This window comes from Oncorhynchus keta, chromosome 13 (assembly GCF_023373465.1).
Source record: "Oncorhynchus keta strain PuntledgeMale-10-30-2019 chromosome 13, Oket_V2, whole genome shotgun sequence".
Taxonomy (NCBI): Eukaryota; Metazoa; Chordata; class Actinopteri; order Salmoniformes; family Salmonidae; genus Oncorhynchus; species Oncorhynchus keta.
Genome location: NC_068433.1, coordinates 26,126,334 through 26,150,249, shown reverse-complemented (window position 1 = coordinate 26,150,249; position 23,916 = coordinate 26,126,334). Strand labels below are relative to the sequence as shown.

The 23,916-nt window shown below is 45.3% G+C and overlaps 1 protein-coding gene and 1 long non-coding RNA gene across 15 annotated transcripts in view; one reads left to right on the top strand and one right to left on the bottom strand.

Annotated features, from left to right (window-relative positions):
• LOC118387534 (regulator of G-protein signaling 3-like) overlaps positions 1–23,916 on the top strand; it is a 217,559-nt gene that overhangs the window by 108,025 nt on the left and 85,618 nt on the right. For all 6 annotated transcript variants that reach the window (XM_052459849.1, XM_052459847.1, XM_052459846.1 and 3 more), the window contains one exon: positions 7,773–7,907. In XM_052459849.1, coding sequence (XP_052315809.1) covers positions 7,773–7,907 — 135 coding nt within the window. The remainder of the gene's footprint in view (positions 1–7,772; positions 7,908–23,916) is intronic.
• On the bottom strand, positions 10,387–23,656 carry LOC118387536 (uncharacterized). 9 transcript variants are annotated; one of them, XR_008062784.1, is made up of 7 exons: positions 21,447–23,656; positions 19,482–19,969; positions 14,862–15,297; positions 13,212–13,267; positions 11,984–12,067; positions 11,753–11,855; positions 10,387–10,445 (listed from the first exon to the last, which is right to left on the bottom strand). It is a non-coding gene; the product is annotated as an uncharacterized LOC118387536 (long non-coding RNA). The 9 variants fall into 9 exon arrangements; XR_008062782.1 differs by lacking the exon at positions 10,387–10,445 and adding an exon at positions 10,968–11,016 and having other exon boundaries at positions 11,743–11,855; XR_008062780.1 differs by lacking the exon at positions 10,387–10,445 and adding an exon at positions 10,969–11,128 and having other exon boundaries at positions 11,743–11,855.

Genomic DNA, 23,916 nt, shown 5'->3' with positions numbered 1-23,916 from the left:
TGGCTTAGGGTCGTTCCTGTTGGAAGATGAACCTTTGCCCCAGTCTGAGGTCCTGAGCACTCTGGAGAAGGTTTTCATCAAGGATCTCTCTGTACTTTGCTCCCTTCGATCCTGACTAGTCTACCAGTCCCTGACACTGAAAAACATCCCCACAGCATGATGCTGCCACCACCATGCTTCACTGTAGGGATGGTGCCATGTTTCCTCCAGACGTGATGCTTGGAAAAGTGTTCAATCTTGGTTTCATCAGACCAGAGAATCTTTTTTCTCATGGTCTGAGAGTCCTTTATGTGCCTTTTGGCAAACTCCAAGCCGGCTGTTATGTGATTTTTACTGAGGAGTGGCTTCCATCTGGCCACTCTACCATAAAGGCCTGATTGGTGGAGTGCTGCAGAGAGGAACTCTGGGACTCTGTCAGAGTGATCTCTCAATCTCTCCCGATTGCTCAGTTTGACCGGGCAGCCAGCTCTTCTTCCGTTTAAGAAGGATGGAGGCCACTGTGTTCTTGGGAGACTTTCAATGCTGCAGAAATATTTTGGTGCTATACCCTTCCCACACCTTCGCCTCGACACAATCCTGTCTCAGAGCTCTACGGGCAATTCCTTCAACCTCATGGCTTGGTTTTTGCTCTGATATGCACTGTCAATTGTGGGACCTTATATAGACAGGTGTGTGCCTTTCCAAATCATGTCCAATCAATTTAATTTACCACAAGTGGACCATCAAGTTGTAGAAACATCTCAAGGATGATCAATGGAAACAGGATGCAACTGGGCTCTGAATATTTATGTAAAAAATGTTAAACCAGTTTTCGCTTTGTCATTATCGGTTATTGTTTGTAGACTGATGAGGAATTGACTTTATTTGATCAATTGTAGAATAAGGCTGTAACTTAAAAATAAAAAAAGTCAAGGGTTTTGAATACTTTCCAAATGCACTGTACTGTGTGTGCTGGCGTAGTCCACACTAAGGTGAGCATTGTTGACAGGAGGCCAGAGATGCATCTGCCAGATGGCTCTAGGGGAGGGTTCTAACTAGCGAGCAATTTAATCAATCTGATTACAGGGAAATGCTGCCTGTATTTTTAGCCACTCTAAGGCAGGCCAGTGGCCATTCATTAAGTTGTGTCTCGTTTGCTCTTGTGTTATCACTTGCATGTGGGTATGTAAGAATAAACATTGAGGTAGAGGCATAGGAGACTTAAAGAGAGTTGGGCAAATAGCTTGATCTTCCAAATGGGTACACATTGAGTTATACTGACTACCTGTACTGCATTTCAGTTTTGTTTTGCACAAGCATGTGTCCGAAGCATGTGGTTGCAATGCATTGGACAACATACAAAAACTTGGCTTGGAATTAAGAGTTCTGGTGCAAACACAAACGATAGTTTACCAAACGGTTCATCAATGGTTTATCAATGGTATGGTTTAGCGATATGCCGGGAAGAAGCTGTAGCAGGGGCTGGAGAATGTGTGCCCTGGTGTGTCTCAGGCCAGGGGTTTTGGGATGGAAGCCCCAGGGGAGAAGCCCCAGGGGAAAAGCCCCAGGGCAGCAACCAGATGCCACTTATGGAGGAGGAGCAATATGACCTTAACATGGAGGTCCCTACAGACTGGCTACTCTGGAATATGTAGGATTTTGATGAATCTCTTGTCATTCTCCAGGGATTCAAGTCCTCAGTTCAACAGAGCATGGTGTTCTGTCCAGGCTGTTGTCTTTTCACTCAGTCATGGATCTAAGTTTTAAGGTTGTTCTGCATTGCAGCAAGTTGAGATGACATTTTTTAACTGCACTTTGTGACAAATGTATTTTGTAAAACACTACACAAATGACATTTGATTTGAAGTGTATTTATGGCGGGATGGTTTACCGTGTGTTTTTCTGGGCTCGATTTATCTAGAAGAGGGATGCCAACATTCTTGGACCCTGAGCTAGCTAGCTACTCATGCAATGGTATTGTCCTTCACACACACTGCCTGCCGTTGTGGCAGTGCCCTAGAAAATGCTCCAGCCTGCCAAGACTGTGGTCAGCCGCAAACTGTCAACACTCCACTCATAGTCTTGTGAGGTTTTTCATCGATGCTGACTTGAGTAATGAGTTTGAGGTAACTGCGATGAAAAATACCACAAATAGTTGGGATGGCGTGTAATAAAACGTAGGGGAGATTGACAGCGTAATATTATATAATTAGGAGCAATTTGAGAAAAACTAGGCTATGAAAAGTATATTAAAAGCCATGTGCTTAGCAGTATGTCACTCTCTGCCTCTCTTTCTCTCTCTCCTCTCATAGACATGTTTCTACCCTCCCTCCCTTCTGTGCTGCAGAGGAAGTGTGTCATGTCAGTGAGTGGGTTATGGCCAGAGCCTGGTGCGTCTCCCAGACCCATATACAGTATTTAGAAGGTTGTCGCAACTTTTAGAATTAGGAATATTCTTCTAATTCTAGACAGTCAGTTACACAGCATTGTTGAAATATTCCCCTTGTTATGTTAATGGAGAGCTAGCATGGCTGCCATATCATTTTGTAGTGTCATATGCATTATAATGCAGAAACCTCAATGGCCTATCTCTCTAAATACATAGAATAAGTAAACACACTCCCTCCCAGACAGTGCAGGAATGTGTCCCTAGTAGCTATGAATCATAATACTCCAGGTTCACTGCATGGGCGTCACACACTCCAAACTATACTCCAATGGAGTGGGGGGTAGTCTCAGTTGATGCCGTTGTTGTTATTTCTTCATTATTCTGCATGTTCGTGTGTCACATTCATTTATTCAAATATAATTCAATTGGGCTTCTTTCGAGGCTGCATGCAGCCTTATTTGGGCACATGTGAGCCCTTACCAGAGGAGGATATGTGCATGCATGTTGATGTGATTGCGTGAATGTAATTATGCCTGTGTGGGTATTTACAGTACTGGGCGGTGTGCGCGCTCCACTGGGTCATTGGGCTGCTCCATGGCACCTGTGTTTCTGTGCTGTGAGGCTGTGGGGCTGTGGGGAGTTGTCGGTCACAGTGGTGGTATCTATCTATCAGTGAGAGAATGCAGTCACTTGTGGCCTGTCCACACTAAATGTGGCTCCTACCATGGCGATGTCACTTCACACAATCCCACCAGACACAGCCAATGACAGGGCTCATTGGAGTCAGTCTGAGAAGGGGAGACAGAGAAACTGAGCTGTTATGCAGTACACAATTACATTGCTCTTATACTGCAGGGCACAACTGGCAATTGAAGTGTGTGATATGGGAAGGTTTGGGAAGGTTTACTTTATATGCAGTAGCTCCACTAGTACTCCCCTAATAAGGAAGCAAGGTGGCTAGGGTCACAACCCTATACTTCAGAGCCAAAGCAGAAGCTACTTGTTCACTTGTAAAGGTCGATGAGGGACTAACTACATCGCTCACTTTTAAGGGTCTGACCAGGAACCACTTTTTCACTCCTTAAAGTGTGAGTGGGGACATTTACCTAACTGTGTGGTGTGTGTGTGGTGCAGAGTTTGATTGGCACCTGTGGTGCAGGACATGACTGTTTGGCTCCTGACCTCTTCATTACGTCTCAGTGATGGATACAACAGAATATCGCTATTCATTTTTGCTTGCATTTAAACATTTTGTCCATTTTATCATTATTTTGAGTGAGGAGAAACATCCATTCAGAGTAATAAATGGTCGTGCTGCCAGTATGAATGTCTCTCTTTCAATACTATGTCTGTCTTTTTGATTCTTTTTTCTGACAATTTCCCTTGTTCTTTCTTTCCTTAATGTTGTGTCTTTGTCTCGCTTTCTCTTTTGGTTTTTGTCTTCCACTATTTTCTTTCTTTCTCGCCTCTATGGATGCATTATCAGCATCTCTAACTTGGAGGAGTACAGCTGCACACTGTGTGTGTGGAGCTGTGGTAGTCACATAGACAGTATCTCTGCCTGCAGGCTTTCGCAACTTCTTAAATAATTCTCCCCGTGTCAGGGGAGTCTGGCTTTGACAGTGAAAAAGCATCACAGTTCCAAATACATTAGACTGCAATACTATGTCTGACAATGACAACGTCTGATAACAAAGTCTTGCCCACGGGAGATAAACATTTCCCAATCCTTCAGGACTCCAGTTAATCTCTAAAAGTAACCCATGCTGCCAAAGACATCTCTGCACAAATGTTTTCCTTCCAGAAGGAAGTGAAATCATAAGAGAGAAAGAAAACGGAGTGAATAGAAGAAATAAACAGCTGAGTGTAGAGAAATGACTTTTATGTAGCGCTCACTCCAGGGAATGAATGGAACTGAAATTATCTTACCTGAGCCAGTCATCTGTCTGTGAGAGTCTGGTTCTCTGCCAAGCTGGAGATAAAACTTGTTTAGCCTTTTACGGATTTTCTGAGTAGTCTTCACGTGTGAACCACTGTATGTGGGCGTATCAATGCCATCCGCAACTTGCATTCCCTAAAGGTGATTGATTGGTCATTTTGATTTGGTCAATAGCCTTGTATGTATGTGTGTGTGCCGTGTTGTGTAGCATTGTGTGTGTCTTAGTGATCGTGAATGCAGTTGAGGTGGTGGTGGGGAGATTGGTCCATGTCAAATGCTAAAAAGGAACCATTAGGAATGGTTCTAAGTGTTTCGCAGAAAAACACACGAGGGAGACTCAACAGATCACAATGCATTGAGCCTATTCAAGACCACAGGCTTTCCTCCCAGTTATTCTGTTGCTGCAGTGCCCTTTAGTAGACTATGTCTTTGTACAGATCCACTGTAGTTAATAGAAGAGGTTACACCATTATGTAACCTACACGTACACACACACCACGTACTGAGCCCTTTACACTCGCAGCCCGTATATGGGTAGAAATAGCAGATTTGGTCCCTGGTTTGTACCTACATTGGAACACAGCGGCTGTAAAATAACAGGATGTACATGACATCAGAGCTCGGGGTCTCTGCTTTACGTATGACATCAGAGCTCGGGGTCTCTGCTTTACGTATGACATCAGAGCTCGGGGTCTCTGCTTTACGTATGACATCAGAGCTCGGGGTCTCTGCTTTACGTATGACATCAGAGCTCGGGGTCTCTGCTTTACGTATGACATCAGAGCTCGGGGTCTCTGCTTTACGTATGACATCAGAGCTCGGGGTCTCTGCTTTACGTATGACATCAGAGCTCGGGGTCTCTGCTTTACGTATGACATCAGAGCTCGGGGTCTCTGCTTTACGTATGACATCAGAGCTCGGGGTCTCTGCTTTACGTATGACATCAGAGCTCGGGGTCTCTGCTTTACGTATGACATCAGAGCTCGGGGTCTCTGCTTTACGTATGACATCAGAGCTCGGGGTCTCTGCTTTACGTATGCCATTCAAAGCACAGATGTTCTAAACCCCTCTGTGTGAAGATGAGACTCTCATCTCTCCTCCGTTTTGCTTTACGACCCTCACAACCGTTTTGGGACTCGTCTGAATTCGGTACAGCAGATCTGCTAACTACTTTCTGTAGCATGCGAACAGTTTGAGCTGCACATAGATATGACACCCCTGTGGAAATATAGATGTTGGTTGTTTTGCTCTAGGACGCTCACAGGCTCACAAGACTAGTCTGAAGGTCTCCCGGTAACAGTTGAAACATGTTATGGAAGTACAGTGTATATGGAGACAGTTTAAAGGCAAAAATAAGGGGTTAAATGCATTTTTTAAAATCCAGATCCTTGTTATATCTCTCAGATATATGTTGTTCCATGTAGTGAATATGATATTCAATGTGTTTGTAGGGGCTAATAGCAGTAACGGCCAAAATATTTTTCATCAAACAATTTGTAAAAAAAAAAGTTTATTCATCAAGTGGTCTTAAACTCAAAAGCAAATAACAAATCAATCATTGGTGTGACAGTAAAATGTTTGGACACACCTACTCATTCAAGGGTTTTTCTTTATTTGTACTATTTTCTGCATGGTAGAGTAATAGTGGAGACATCAAAACTATGAAATAACTTATGGAATCATGTAGTAACCAAAAAAGTGTTAAACAAATTTTTTTTTTTTTACATTTGAGATTCTTCAAAGTAGCCACCTTTTGCCTTGATGACAGCTTTGCACACTCATGTCATTCTCTCAACCAACTTCATGAGGTAGTCACCTGGAATACATTTCAATGTGTGACAAGTTAATTTGTGGATTTTTTTCCATTCTTAATGCCTTTGAGCCAATCAGTTCTGTTGCGACAAGGTAGGGGTGGTATACAGAAGATAGCCCTATTTGGTAAAAGACCAAGTCCATATTATGGCAAGAACAGTTCAAAAGGCAAAGAGAAACAACAGACCATCATTACTTTTTGACATGAAGGTCAGTCAATACGTAACATTTCAGGAGCTTTGAAAGTATCTATAAGTGCAGTTGCAAAAACTATCAAGCGTTATGATGAAACTGGCTCTCATGAGGACCACCACAGGAAAGGAAGACAGAGTTACCTCTGCTGCAGAGGATAAGTTCATTAGAGTTAACTGCACCTTGGATTGCAGCCCAAATAAATGCTTCACAGAGTTCAAGTAACAGACACATCCAAACATCAATTGTTCAGAGGAGGCCGCGTGAATCAATCCTTCATGGTCGAATTGCTTCAAAGAAACCACTACTAAATGACACCAATAAGAAGAAGATGCTTGCTTGAGCTAAGAAACACGTTAGAAAAGTACAAATTTGAGATTTTTGGTCCCAAAAGCTGTGTCGTTGTGAAATGCAGAGTAGGTGAACGGATGATCTATGTATGTGTGCTACATATCATTCCCTAAATATACAAAGTATTCAATTTGCCCCGTATTTACAGAGAGAATAAATACAGAAGGTAAAGCAAAAATGTGATGCTAAAAAATTTTTAAAAATGAAAAAATACTATACATGTTATGAGAGAGAAAATACTTAAGTGAAAGTGTACATAAACAAGCTTACTAAGCCTATATATGGCTCCAAGTCACAATGGTCATGTATCACACCAAGAGGTTGTTCGTCTTTAATGAAGCACAGTAGTCAATAGCGCTATTACTGTTTGCTACTACTCAGCAGCAGTAGAGTATGACACTTCTGGCTAAGATCTTTTGTTAGTACTTATTCTCTTTCAAAGCATTCTCTGCACTCAAGATGCCCTGTGCTGCCTGGACTGTACCAGTGGGTCAGCGTAATTCTCTGTGACTGAGGGGATGTGACACACACACACACACACACACACACACACACACACACACACACACACACACACACACACACACACACACACACACACACACACACACACACACACACACACACACACACACACACACACACACACACCTTGGACTTGAAAATCTCTATGGGTGAGGATTAAGCCATTAAGCATGATAACTCTCCAACACTATCTTACTGTTCCTCTCTTTCATTTGCCATCATTCATTTGCTTTCATTTTATTTTTCATTTGCTCTCTCCCTCTCTTCTCCCCCTCCTAAAACAGAGGTCCTGACACCATGAAGATACTTTTACAAACACACGTTTTTGTCAACCAAACTGTCAAACCTGCAACAAAGAGAAGAATACAGTATTGGGTGAAAGGAGAACAACCACCCCACTCATCCTTTGTCCCCCCCTCTCTCCCCCATCTCTCTCTCTCTCTCTCTCTCTCTCTCTCTCTCTCTCTCTCTCTCTCTCTCCCCTTCTCTCTCTCTCTCTCTCTCTCTCTCTCTCTCTCTCTCTCTCTCTCTCTCTCTCTCTCTCTCTCCCCCCATGTCTCTCTCTCTCTCTCTCTGGCCGTGTAGAAGTGTGACTGCCTGCTCAGTCTGGAAGCCTACTCTGCTGACCAGAAGCGGCGTGTGTGTCAGTGTCTGAAGGACACGATTGACAAGCAGCTTCAGCTCCAGAGGACTGCCCCCTTCTACCCTCCTAACGTCCAGGTAGGAAACACACACACCCTCATCCTGCCACTCATTGGCTCATCTGCGCTCACGCTCATCCCTGCTGTCATTCACTGAAGCACATGGCTTGCACTGTACTCATGGTGAGAGTGCATTCATGAACAGTGTGCTACTGTGCTTCTCCTATGAAGTCCGCTGGGTTCTCCTTGTTTTATCAGCTGCTCTGTAGATGACTGTAGAGTGCTCCCACGTAGCTAGCCAAGATCTTTTGGTTTGCTTGGTTCTTGTGATGGAAGTGCAGTGGGCATTCTTTAATTGGACACTACTCCAAGCACTGTTCTATAACCTGTTCTTACCTGTTCATTAGAGAAGAGCTGTGTTAGAATTAAAAGGAACAGAAGAAATGGAATGGAAACCTGTATCTTGAACACCCCCTCAAAATAATCCATCCTTCACTCTTAGAAAAAATGGTTCCAAAAGAGTCCTTCGGCTGTCCCCATAAGAAATCGCTTTTCGGTACCAGGTAGAACCCTTTTGGGTTTCATGTAAAAACCTCTCCAGGGTTCTACCTGGAACCCAAAAGGTTTCTGCAATGGGTTCTCCTATGGGGTCAGCCAAAGAACCCTTTTAGCTTCTAGATAGCACCTTTTTTCTAAGAGTGCACTAGAGTACCTTTATGATTCATTGTTTCATAATCTCTATCCTTATTTCCCCTGAGTGGTAGGTTTGGACAGACAGACAGACAGACAGACAGACAGACAGACAGACAGACAGACAGACAGACAGACAGACAGACAGACAGACAGACAGACAGACAGACACTATGTCCTATACTATCTAGCTGTGGTCCTATTGCTCTCTAGCTTCATTATGCGTATGGCCTCCACACCTGCCATCCATTAGGGCTTTATTCTCCTAGCAACATGAAAGAGGGATGAGCTCGCACTCTTTTATCCCTCTCTCTCTCAATCAACCAGGGAATATGCTTTTCTCTGCATGTCCCTGGTTTTGTTTCTATCGTGTCGCCTCGCCCTGCATCCTCTCGCTGTATGTGTGTGTGTGTGTGTGTGTGTGTGTGTGTGTGTGTGTGTGTGTGTGTGTGTGTGTGTGTGTGTGTGTGTGTGTGTGTGTGTGTGTGTGTGTGTGTGTGTGTGTGTGTGTGTGTGTGTGTGTGTGTGTGTGTGTGTGTGTGTGTGTGTGTGTATGTGCTTGTTTCCGGCGGCAGCAGCTGTTTTTCTGGGCTGACCCATTTACCAACTAGAGAGGCGTGAGACAAAAGAAAGGAGAGCATTTTTGTGAAATAAAGGAGGAGGGATAGAAAGTCTAACAGGATAGCTATGTGCTGATTCTCTGACCAGAGGAGAAATATGTTGTGAGAGTGATGACATTGAAACAGTCAGTCATATCTATGTGATGCTGTATAGCAGTAGTTCCAGAGAAGGAGGTTAACACCATTTGAGTGTTTAGGACAGTACTGTTTATCATCACTCTGACTGTGTCCCAAATGGCACCCTATTCCCTAAATAGTGTACTACTTTTGCCAAGAGACCTATGGGCCTGGGTCAAAAGTAGTAGTTCACTAAATAGGGTATAGGGTGCCATGTGGGATGCATCACCAGTCTTTTGACCTGTTGGAGACGGGGTGATACAGAGTAATGATGGCAGTGTGACATATTGTGGCGTAGTCATGTCGAATGCAGTGACAGTCTGAGTCCACCTCTGTGAAGTGATCATACTTGGTCCCCGTAAGGCAGAGCAAAGAGGATTCTGTTGGGACACATCTGATAGGGGAGATCAGTTCACTGCAGTCACACTTTTGGCTGCGTGTGTGTGTGTGTGTGTGTGTGTGTGTGTGTGTGTGTGTGTGTGTGTGTCTACCCTACCTGCACTCACCTGCACTCACCTGCACTGTCTACCCTAATCCATTAGACTCATCAGACAGCAGAGATGAGTTTATGACAGTAATAAATACAACAGTTGGACAATGGATGAACCACTCCAAACTTTTGGAATAAATATTTTACTGGCATGGAGAAATAATGAATGGAGTTTAGGGATTTTGGTGATAATTCAGGTATTCAATTCATTGTAAAATGTTAACTTAGAATGCACTCATACATACATTTTGTAATGGTATCAGGTATTTTTTGAATATTTTGTTTTAAAATCACGATAATTATATGTGCTGCATTTACATAAATACAAAGGGTGTATTTGAATATATGAATAAATTAACATACATGGGTAGAACAGGGCTGCAACCACCAAAACTTGCACTGTCTACCCTACCTGCATTGTCTACCCTACCTGTACTCACCTGCACTGTCTACCCTACCTGCTTTGTGCACCCTACCTGTACTTACCTGCACTGTCTACCCTACCTGCACTCACCTGCACTGTCTACCCTACCTGTACTCACCTGCACTGTCTACCCTACCTGCACTGTCTACCCTACCTGTACTCACCTGTACTGTCTACCCTACCTGTACTCACCTGTACTGTCTACACTACCTTTACTCACCTGCACTGTCTACCCTACCTGCACTCACCTGCACTGTCTACCCTACCTGCACTCACCTGCACTGTCTACCATACCTGTACTACCTGCACTGTCTACCCTACCTGCTGTCCACCCTACCTGTACTCACCTGCACTGTCTACCCTACCTGCACTGTCTACCCTATCTGTCCTCACCTGCACTGTCTACAATACCTGTAATCTACCTGCTCTGTCTACCCTTCCTGTACTCACCTGCACTGTCTACCCTACCTGCACTCACCTGCACTGTCTACCCTACCTGTACTCACCTGCACTGTCTACCCTACCTGTACTCACCTGCACTGTCTACCCTACCTGTACTCACCTGCACTGTCTACCCTACCTGTACTCACCTGCACTGTCTACCCTACCTGTACTCACCTGCACTGTCTACCCTACCTGTACTCACCTGCACTGTCTACCCTACCTGTACTCACCTGCTCTGTCTACCCTACCTGCACAACCTGCACTGTCTACCCTACCTGTACTCACCTGCACTGTCTACAATACCTGTAATCTACCTGCTCTGTCTACCCTACCTGCACTCCACCCTCCTGTACTCACCTGCACTGTCTACCCTACCTGCACTCACCTGCACTGTCTACCCTACCTGTACTCACCTGCACTGTCTACCCTACCTGTACTCACCTGCACTGTCTACCCTACCTGCACTCACCTGCACTGTCTACCCTACCTGCACTCACCTGCACTGTCTACCCTACCTGTACTCACCTGCACTGTCTACCCTACCTGCACTCACCTGCACTGTCTACAATACCTGTAATCTACCTGCTCTGTCTACCCTTCCTGTACTCACCTGCACTGTCTACCCTACCTGCACTCACCTGCACTGTCTACCCTACCTACTCACCTGCACTGTCTACCCTACCTGTACTCACCTGCACTGTCTACCCTACCTGTACTCACCTGCACTGTCTACCCTACCTGTACTCACCTGCACTGTCCACCCTACCTGTACTCACCTGCACTGTCTACCCTACCTGCACTCACCTGCACTGTCTACAATACCTGTAATCTACCTGCTCTGTCTACCCTTCCTGTACTCACCTGCACTGTCTACCCTACCTGTCTACCCTACCTGTACTCACCTGCACTGTCCACCCTACCTGTACTCACCTGCACTGTCTACCCTACCTGCACTCACCTGCACTACACCTGCACCTGTCTGTCTACCCTTCCTGTACTCACCTGCACTGTCTACCCTACCTGCACTGTCTCTACCTGTACTGTCTACCCTATCTGTACTCACCTGCACTGTCTACCCTACCTGTACTCACCTGCACTGTCCACCCTACCCTACCTGCACTTACCCTACCTGCACTCACCTGCACTGTCTACAATACCTGTAATCTACCTGCTCTGTCTACCCTTCCTGTACTCACCTGCACTGTCTACCCTACCTGTACTCACCTGCTCTGTCTACCCTACCTGCACTCACCTGCACTGTCTACCCTACCTGCACTCACCTGCACTGTCTACCCTACCTGTACTCACCTGCACTGTCTACCCTACCTGCACTCCACCCTACCTGTACTCACCTGCACTGTCTACCCTACCTGTACTCACCTGCACTGTCTACCCTACCTGCACTCACCTGCACTGTCTACCCTACCTGTACTCACCTGCACTGTCTACCCTACCTGTACTCACCAGCACTGTCTACCCTACCTGTACTCACCTGCACTGTCTACCCTACCTGTACTCACCTGCACTGTCTACCCTACCTGTACTCACCTGCACTGTCTACCCTACATGCACTCACCTGCCTGTCTACCCTACCTGCACTCACCTGCTCTGTCTACTCACCTGCACTGTCTACCCTACCTGCACTCACCTGCACTGTCTACCCTACCTGCACTCACCTGCACTGTCTACCCTACCTGCACTCACCTGCACTGTCTACCCTACCTGTACTCACCTGCACTGTCTACCCTATCTGCACTCACCTGCACTGTCTACCCTACCTGTACTCACCTGCACTGTCTACCCTACCTGTACTCACCCTGTCTACCCTACCTGTACTCACCACTACTAAACTGATAACCTAACCTCTATCAAAATAAAAGATCACCTGCACTGTCTACCATCTACCTGACACTCAATGCTGCCCCTGCTCAACTGTATGACTAGGCTCCCTAGCCCCTCCCCTGAACAATTAACCCTAATTAATTAATCAATTATCAATACAAACCTACATTTTCCTGAACTAAACATATTAAAGGATATACTGCAACACGGTTTTAAACACTATCACCATAACATTTACAACATTACATCACTACTGACAATATCTTTCAATATGCCCATGTGCTAGCCATTTGGGACAGGCACTATACAATTCCCCTGCACTGTCAGAGATGGGAGAGAGAAACAGAACAAACAAACAACGCCATACCTGTATAAAATGCATGCACCAAGACAGAAGTTAATTTGTGTGTGTGTTAAAGCAAACTGCCAGCGGCCAGTGACTGACTTCCGTCACACACCTGCACTGTCTACCATACCTGTACTCACCTGCACTGTCTACCCTACCTGTACTCACCTGCACTGTCTACCCTACCTGCACTCACCTGCACTGTCTACCCTACCTGCACTCACCTGCTCTGTCTACCCTACCTGTACTCACCTGCACTGTCTACCCTACCTGCACTCACCTGCACTGTCTACCCTACCTGCACTCACCTGCACTGTCTACCCTACCTGTGCACTCACCTGCACTGTCTATACCTGTCACTCACCTGCACTGTCTACCCTACCTGTACTCACCTGCACTGTCTACCCTACCTGTACTCACCTGCTCTGTCTACCCTACCTGTACTCACCTGCACTGTCTACCCTACCTGCACTCACCTGCACTGTTCTACCCTACCCTACCTGTACTCACCCTGCACTGTCTACCCTACCTGTCTACCCTACCTCACCTACTCTGTCTACCCTTCCTGTACTCACCTGCACTGTCTACCCTACCCTACTCACCTGCACTGTCTACCCTACCTGCACTCACCTGCACTGTCTACCCTACCTGTACTCACCTGCACTGTCTACCCTATCTACTCACCTGCACTGTCTACCCTACCTGTACTCACCTGCACTGTCACCCTACCTACCCTACCTACCCTACCTGCACCACCTGCACTGTACCTGTAATCTACCTGCTCTGTCTACCCTCCTGTACTCACCTGCACCTGTACTCACCTGCTCACCCTACCTCACCTGCACTGTCTACCCTACCTGTACTCACCAGCACTGTCTACCCTACCTGTACTCACCTGCACTGTCTACCCTACCTGTACTCACCTGCACTGTCTACCCTACCTGTACTCACCTGCACTGTCTACCCTACCTGTACTCACCTGCACTGTCTACCCTACCTGTACTCACCTGCACTGTCTACCCTACCTGTACTCACCTACCTGTACTCACCTGTCTGCCCACTGTACTCACCTGCACTGTCCACCTACCTGTACTCACCTGCACTGTCTACCCTACCTGCACTCACTCACCTGCACTGTCTACCCTACCTGTACTCACCTGCACTGTCTACCCTACCTGTACTCACCTGCACTGTCTACCCTACCTGTACTCACCTGCACTGTCTACCCTACCTGCACTCACCTGCACTGTCTACCCTACCTGCACTCCTGCACTCACCTGCACTGTCTCTACCCTACCTGTACTCACCTGCACTGTCTACCCTACCTCAACATCTACTCACCTGCACTGTCTACAATTAACCTAATTAATTACCTGAACTAAACATATTAAAGGATATACATTCACCTGCATCACTACTGTCTACCCTACCTGTACTCACCTGCACTGTCTACCCTACCTGCACTCACCTGCACTGTCTACCACCTGCTAACCCAATTACCTGTACTCACCTGCACTGTCTACCCTACCTGTACTCACCTGCACTGTCTACCCTACCTGCACTCACCTGCACTGTCTACCCTACCTGCACTCACCTGCACTGTCTACCCTACCTGTACTCACCTGCTCTGTCTACCCTACCTGTACTCACCTGCACTGTCTACCCTACCTGCACTCACCTGCACTGTCTACCCTACCTGCACTCACCTGCACTGTCTACCCTACCTGTACTCACCTGCACTGTCTACCCTACCTGTACTCACCTGCACTGTCTACCCTACCTGTACTCACCTGCACTGTCTACCCTACCTGTACTCACCTGCACTGTCTACCCTACCTGTACTCACCTGCACTGTCTACCCTACCTGTACTCACCTGCACTGTCTACCCTACCTGTACTCACCTGCACTGTCTACCCTACCTGTACTCACCTGCACTGTCTACCCTACCTGTACTCACCAGCACTGTCTACCCTACCTGCACTCACCAGCACTGTCTACCCTACCTGTACTCACCTGCACTGTCTACCCTACCTGCACTCACCAGCACTGTCTACCCTACCTGTACTCACCAGCACTGTCTACCCTACCTGTACTCACCAGCACTGTCTAGACTGCCTCATTAATTACTGTTGTTGTCATGTTCTGCTGCATAATTCAACAAGTGTGTCAATAGCAGTATATCCTCGAAATAAAAATGTACACGCTTATCTAGATTACTTTTATCAAAACATACTTTACATGGTTTGCGAGATCAGATATAATATCACTATAATCCAAGTGTTCATTTTCAGAAGTTGATTTCACTTCAGCGCATCTAATTTGTAAACATTTCAACTGTATTAATTATTACTATTTTTAATTCTAGAAAAAATGTAACACTCATGAAAATAAAGTTACCTTTCTTCTCTTTCTTGTGATGTAAGTGTCGAGGCGGTGTGTTAAATCTTTGATGAAGTGTCAGAGTTCTTATACATGCAACGGAAAGCCAACGTAATCTGTTAACAGAAGAAAACAGCAGCTACAAGCAAGAGTATGAAAGAGTCGCAGGAGTAAAATGAAAGCAATCAATCCAGCGATATTTAATGACAAGTGGACCCCTCAAACACAGGAAATAGATGGCTGGAAAAGACAGATCCTCAGGTGGGTGGGGCATGTGTGCGTTGCTTGTGACAGCACACAGCCCAATTAGACAGTCCATAGCGTGGCTAGACAGTCAATAAGAGTATGGGCGGGAAACAATCCATACAGGAAGCAATGACATTGTCTTCTCATTAAATAAATACTGTACAATTGGAAAACCTATTGATATTTCCATCAACAAATACACTGCTGTGTCCTTCCTTTACTTGATGGATTGTTGATAGCTCATTCGTGTTTCTCGTGTTATATCTGTACAATAGGTGTGTGTGTGTCTTGTGTGCCCCAGAAGTTATATAACTCCTAACCTTTGACCTGTAGCCTTATCATCAGTGGTGTTTACGGTATTCCCTGACAGGGAGCGAGAGAGCTCCTGGGAGGGAGGCTGTGCTGTGTATTCCTTAATGTTCTTCTATGGTTTCCACCATTGAATGCCCAGATCCCCTGCTAATTGGCGGGATGAGTCACATACAGGACAGGAGCAAATGAAATAATGCCGGTCGAACAAAACAAACTGGCAACAGACAAACAGAGAACATAGGTATAAATACACAGGAGCTCCTAGTAGCCGGGGACTTTAATGCAGGGAAACTTAAATCCGTTTTACCAAATTTCTATCAGCATGTTAAAATGTGTAACCAGAGGAAAATAAAATTCTGGACCTCCTCTACTCCACACACAGAGACGCATACACAGCTCTCCCTCGCCCTCCATTTGACAAATCTGACCATAATTCTATCCTCCTGATTCCTGCTTACAAGCAACAATTAAAGCAGGAAGCACCAGTGACTAGATCAATAAAAAAAAGTGGTCAGATGAAGCAGAAGCTAAGCTACAGGACTGTTTTGCTATCACATACTGGAATATGTTCTGGGATTCTTCCGATGGCATTGAGGAGTACACCACATCAATCAATGGCTTCATCAGTAAGTGCATTGATGACTTCGTCCTCAGTGACCGTACGTACATAACCCAACCAGAAGCCATGGATTATAGGTAGCATCTGCACTGAGCTAAAGGCTAGAGCTTCCGCTTTCAAGGAGCAGGACACTAACCTGGAAGCTTATAAGAAATCCCGCTATGCCCTCCGACGAACCATTAAACAGGCCAAGCATCAATACAGGACAAAGATCGAATCGTACTACACCGGCTCTGACATTTGTCAGATGTGGCAGGGCTTGCAAACCATTACAGACTACAAAGGGAAGCACATCCGCGAGCTGCCCAGTGACATGAGCCTAAAAGACGAGATAAACTACTTCTATGCTCGCTTCGAGGCAAATAACACTGAAACATGCATGGGAGAATCAGCTGTTCCGGGAGACTGTGTGATCACGCTCTCCACAGCCGATCTTAGATAGACCTTAAAACAGGTTAACATTCACAAGGCTACAGGACCACCCGAATTGCCAGTATGTGTACTGCGAGCATGCGCTGACCAAATGACATTTTCCCTGCCTGAGTCTGTAATACCAGCATGTTTTAAGCAGACCACCATAGTGCTTGTGCCCAAGAACACTAAATGTAACCTGCCTAAATGACTACCGACTCAACCTGTTTGATGTAGCCATGAAGTGATTTAAAGGCTGGTCATGGCTCACATCAACACCATTATCCCAGAAACCCTAGACCCACTCCAATTTGCATACCACCCCAACAGATCCACATATGATTCAATCTCTATTGCACTCAAACCTGCCCTTTCCCACCTGGACAAAAGGAACACCTAGAGTGGGGAGAACAAGTATTTGATACACTGCTGATTTTGCAGGTTTTCCTACTTACAAAGCATGTAGAGGTCTGTATTTTTTTTTTATCATAGGTACACTTCAACTGTGAGAGACAGAATCTAAAACAAAAATCAAGAAAATCTCATTGTATGATTTTAAAGTAATTAATTTGCGTTTTATTGCATCCCGACTATTTGCATCACTGCCTGGTATGTTAACTGCTCAGCCTCAGACCGCAAGGCACTACAGAGGGTAGTGCGAATGGCCCAGTACATCCCCGGGGCCAAGCTTCCTGCCATCCAGGACCTCTATAGCAGGCGGTGTCAGAGGAAGGCCCTTAAAATTGCCAAAGTCTCCAGCCAACCTAGTCATAGACTGTTCTCTCTGCTACCGCACGGCAAGCAGTACCGGAGTGCCAAATCTAGGTCCAAGAGCCTTCTAAACAGCTTACACCCCCAAGCCATAAGACTCTTGAACATCTAAACAAATGTCGACACAGACTATTTACAATTCCCCTCCCACCCCTCTTTTATACCACTGCTTCTCTCTGTTGTTATCATCTATGTATAGTCACTTTAATAACTCTACCTACATGTACATACTACCTCAACTAATGGTACCCCCCTGTATATAGTCTCGCTATTGTTATTTTACTGCTGCTCTTAATTACTTGTTACTTTTATTATAATTCTTCTTAAATTAAGGGTTAGGAAAAATAGCATTTTGAATGGAACTGAACAGTGTGTGTGTGTGCGCGCGCGTGCGCGTGTGCGTGTGCGTGTGTGTGTGTGTGTGTGTGTGTGTGTGTGTGTGTGTGTGTGTGTGTGTGTGTGAAGGGAAAAACATATCACAAGACCTACTGTAGGTAACTAGATCCGTCATCAGTCTTGCAGTAAAATGAATGTGTTGTATGGTGATTAGGTCAAATGGATGATTAGAGTCTGAACATTCCTCTATGCTTACATTGGAATCTTTTTAGTATAACCATTCCATTTGCTTGAGTGGACCCTAAGGGTCATTCAGTAATACATATCCAATCATGGCAATATTAGTTCAATTTTAATCAGGATAATGTATTGGTTTAATTTTAGGTAAACTTGTGCAGTTATGAGAATTGAAACACTCTAAGGGTAATGAATAGATATTTCATCATAATAAAGCTTTTGTGATGATAAGAAATCGTAAATATGGTTTAATATGGCGTAAAGTCTTAATATGGATTGTGGTCTATGCCTTTGTGCTCTATTAGGAAACTTTAGCAGGATGTTGTTAGAAATGAAAGGTTTTCAGGGAGGTCAGACCATGCATCATGTGTGCATATGCACGTGGTTGTGTGTGTGTGTGTGTTCAGTCCCTTGTGTTGTTACATCTAGAGGTCTAAGGGAACAAAGCAACCTTTGGGTAATTGGGTGAGCCAGGACAAAGCAAACCCTACATGTGACTCATAGACAGGGTATTGATATGGGATGTCAAGGTTTCTCTCTTGCAGTTGCCAAATCTGAACCGCGAGAGTTTCTCCACTTTGGCCATAAAGTTAGCGACCAGGGTGGTGTTGTGGTCAGTGTTTGGAGGACCTCAAAACTCCCCCTCTGACAGAACCTGACTCAGAGCTGACCACAAGTTCCAAAAGCTGAACCAGCACAATGTGATTTGAAATAAACACAACATTCATTTCATTACTAACTCAACACTATAAGCCCCAAATGAGTTGATGATTTCACTTCAGCCTAATAAATACACGATCCCTCTCAGCTTGTCTTGGAGGTGGAAGACATTTTCTACCATATGCTGCTCCAAATGTGTCAAAAATGCTCTTATATTCTGACTTTGGAGGATTTTCTATCACTAGTTATTAAGTACATTAACAAAGGCCTGAGAGAGTGTCTTTTGTGGAGCTTGTCAGTAGCAGTTGCCAGTTGCCAGTTGCCAGTTGCCAGTTGCCAGTTGCCAGTTGCCAGTTGCCAGTTGCCAGTTGGCAGTTGCCAGTTGCCAGTTGCACTGTAAGCTTTGATTTGATTTAAAGCTGAATGGGGTGATATAATCTTTGTTTGAGAGGGAAAGAGGGAGAAAGAAATAGAGAGACAGAGCGAGAGAAACAGAGAGAGAACGAGAGAAACAGAGAGAGAACGAGAGAGTTCCTCTTTAATTAGTGTTGCATTTCCCATAATGTCAGAAACAGCGTTTCTCCTCTGATGTACAGTATTTGCGGGTAAATTCTCACTCTGCTGAACCCGGAGTGAGAATCAATGCACTCTTGAGAAAAGGAGCTCTGAGTTAAACACTTAAGTAAAGTAAAACTGACTTTACCTTACCTGTGTACGAGTATGCAAACGGCTACTATATGCAAATAGTCAACCGGGTCACCGTCATTTCCCGTTCTTCTGCATGGTCACAGTGCTGATGTTGACATTTCCCGTTCTTCTGCATGGTCACAGTGCTGATGTTGACATTTCCCGTTCTTCTGCATGGTCACAGTGCTGATGTTGACATTTCCCGTTCTTCTGCATGGTCACAGTGCTGATGTTGACATTTCCCGTTCTTCTGCATGGTCAAGGTGCTGATGTTGACATTTCCCGTTCTTCTGCATGGTCACAGTGCTGATGTTGACATTTCCCGTTCTTCTGCATGGTCACAGTGCTGATGTTGACATTTCCCGTTCTTCTGCATGGTCACAGTGCTGATGTTGACAATTGTCCCCGTTTCACTGGCACTCAGCTTTTTTATTTTAGAGACGAAGGAAGTTTGTTGATGAGATATCTCCACTTGAGCCAGTAATTCCCTCCAAAGCCCCTGTGAAAGACTGGGGGAGAGGATAAGAGTTGGAGGCCGTTTGCTGGCTTTGTGTGCGTACGGTCTAAACGTACTTTCATTGTTTGGTTTGTTCAAAGTTTGAGCTTGAGGGCTGAATTTGCAGGTAATGTCAAATATTGTGGAGTGAATAGTCACCATGGTCACCAATTCTTCTGAGTTTATTTTCTAAGTGCAGCTTGCTGGCTCCTCCTTTGTTTACGGGCTAAATACATTTTCACTATTGTTAACCAAATGTGTGTTTTTGCTAATGTTGTTGTATAGTGTGGTAACCATGTGCCACATTGGTTCTAGTTAATTCAGTCATTCTAGGTATTGTTAAAAGAGTTTCCTTTCTCCCTGTCATGCTCAGTCTCTTCTTAGTAAGGGGGACAGGACTGTCCGGGACAATGCATTCCGTTGCTGCTGTAAGCATGTAAACTAGAGATGCAACTACGTGGTTGTAGTCACCTCCACCGCCAAGTTCCAGGAATCCTAGTACTATTACTGTAGTCTGGTGTATTTAGGGGAGATAGTTATGTCCCCTGACTGTCTCAATGTCCTCTCCCTAACCACCATGCAGTCAGCCCTCACACACACCACGGGATTCTGCTACCTTACATAACACGCACACACACAACGCTTCTATTCCTAGCCAGGCCACTTTTCTCCCTCAATGCATGATTGTCACATGGACAGAAGTATGGATGTACACGTACGTACACACACACACACACACACACACACACACACACACACACACACACACACACACACACACACACACACACACACACACACACACACACACACACACACACACACACACACACACACACACACACACACACACACACACACACACACACACACACAACAAAACACACACACAAAACACAACTCCCGAGTGGATGGTCATACAGCACATAAGCCTATGATCTCATCCTGCTGTATGCTTCCAGTACTATCTGTGACCAGGCTGCATTAGCCAGAGAGCTGCTGGAAAAGTACATTTGTTCAGCTGAACACACACACTAGCATGCATGCACTTTCTCACTCACACTCTCCAACCAGCATCTGCTGCTCAACGAGCTAATCTAGGTTGTCCTGTGGAGCAGAAACAGATAGCTTGACAGCCGAGAGTTTTCTAGTGGATCTAAGTGCTAAGCTAGGGTACGATTGTATACCGCAACACACAGGGGAGCCTCAGACAGGGCCTAGCCTTCACCTCGCCAGGAGAGATACTTAATGTTTCAGATGTCTAATGGACGAAGGATGTCTGCTGGGCCTCAGAGACCGCCTAGACTGTCTTTGACTGTCTGACTCTCATGTCAAATGTGTGATGTTCCTTTTTTGGATGTAGAGGTGGGTGGTTTATAGGGAAGATCTTGCTTATTTTCCAGGCAGCTGTGACGTAGCTATGACGGTACATTTTTTATAGCCACATGACTTGTATGACGTTACCATGACCTTGCATGGTGTTTACTCACCTCCCTTCCTCTCTCCTCCCCTCCCTTCCTCACTCCTCTCCTCCTTTCATCTGAATTCATGAAGAGATCACATCTCTTCACTCTGAGGCTATGAGAGGTATAATGGAATCAACTGTTCTCTGTAACACACTATAAAGTACTCATCAAATGCACACAGACAGTCATAACAAGTACAGTGCATTATAGGCAATGGGAAAGAGGAAGCACATTCCATTAGAAATTGTAAACCACAGTTTTAGTCTCTGAACTGTCTGGTTCATAGTCCATTTTCACTTGCCCGTGTGAGGGAAGAGAGGTGCTTAATTACCCGTCTCTGAGTCTTTGTCACACACATGCACTCACTCACTCGTACACACATACACTTTTTGATCCCCCCTCCATGGTGCATTGTGTCAGATCAGACAGGGTGTGAATCCCATCTTTCTCCCATGCCTCCATCACACACCCTGTCCTTTCAAGGTGATGTTTACCTGTCTCCATTGACTTCGGAATTGATCACAGTAATCTGGCAAAAGGGGGATACCTAGTGAGTTGTACAACTGAATGCGTTCAACTGAAATGTGTCTTCTGCATTTAACCCTCTCTGAAGCAGAGCGGTGCTTGGGTCTGTCTTGATCAACATGCACGGCACCCGGGGAGCAGTTGTTGGGAGTTATCTGCCTGGCACAGAATGACAGATTTATACTTTGTCCACTCTGGGATTCGATCCAGCAACCTTTCGATTACCGGCCTATGCTCCTACCCGCCAGGCTACCTGACGCTTTCTTTCAATAAGCACACACAAACACACACACACACACAATGTCTCACTCCATCAATGTGTGTGGGTGTGTGTGTGTATACGTACATGAGTACGTGCGTGTGTGTGTCTTTTTTGCACGGCGGTGATATCCATCACGTCCTAGAATCAATTCCCCAGCCGTGCTTTAAACTTTCATGAAATCTCTTTGATGGATCGTGTTTTGCTTTATTTCAGTTCAAAAAGCCCTTAACTATTTATAACTTGTTCTGTTGTTATATAATGCACTGGCATACATATACAGTCTATCAAAGCTTTGTATAAAAACGATTGGACCAGATCCTAAGACGCCATATTATTCATTTAAATTATTCACATTCTTGGGTTATGGTCATTAGAATTTCTCCACAGAGGCCCAGCATGCAATGCTTAGGATAATAGTTCATTTTGGGACACATGAAACATATTCCACTTTTCTATGTCATGGATGTACTGTATGTGGAACGTCTATGACAACGTGTGGAATGGTCCTTTCGCTCTATCCTAGATGAGACTTCATAGATGTCTCCATGTGTTTTGATCTAAAACTAAAAATGAAAAACAAATGTGGAGTTTTAAGGATTTCTTCCGACAGCGATGACAGGTTGTATTTTATTATGCTATTCACTAGACAGAGAAAGTCGTTTTCTGGGTTTGCGTAAGCAGTTAAACTAGAGCTTGAGGGAATTGAATGGCCCTTCAAACCTGATCATTTGGAAGTCATATGGGCTAAAAATAGATTAGATTAGCTGTACAAGAATATGTGTATAGAGGAAGTGTAAAAAAAATGTGACGCTTCACTCTGAGGCACTGCTTGGTCATGGGATGGGATGGGAGTCAAAGCTAGTGTTTTGTATGTTTGTGTGCGCGTCTTTTGTGTGTTTGTGAACATGATTGTTTATGTGTGTGTATCCTTTACCTGTGTGTGTGTCTTCGTAGTTGATGAGGTGTGGAATACAGGGCTCTTTTGCATCCCAGATCCTGCACCTCTTTGATAAGCTTTGATTCATTGCTTTGATTCATGGCTGGGCTGGGGTCTAAAAATAGGAGGTGGGAAAAGAGGGAGGGAGGGAGATAGAGGTACGGGACTGCACAGCATGGCATCATGGGCCTCCAGAGACACACTAACACATGGATACAGCTCCCTTCACCCTCCTTCCCATCAACTCATGAACCTTTGTTTTTCTCTCTCCCTCATTTCTCTCTCTCACTCTCCTTTTTTTCTCCATCTCTCTATGACTCTGTGTACACTATCAACTACTTCCACCAGTATCAACTCTATGTATCCCCTTTCTCCTACTGTTCTCTCTCATCTTTTTCCCTCGCCTTCCTTCCTTCCTTCCTTCCTTCCTTCCTTCCTTCCTTCCTTCCTTCCTTCCTTCCTTCCTTCCTTCCTTCCTTCCTTCCTTCCTTCCTTCCTTCCTTCCTTCCTTCTTTCCTTCCTTCCTTCCTTCCTTCCTTCCTCCCTCCCTCCCTCCTCCCTCCCTCCCTCCCTCCCTCCCTCCCTCCCTCCCTCCCTCCCTCCCTCCCTCCCTCCCTCCCTCCCTCCCTCCCTCCCTCCCTCCCTCCCTCCCTCCCTCCCTCCCTCAACTCTCACTTCTTGCTCTCATCTACCTCTCCCTTCCTCTTTCCCTAACCCCTCATAGCTCCCCCTCCTCCTCCCCTCTCTGCCCTCTCCTCTTCCCCAGCGCT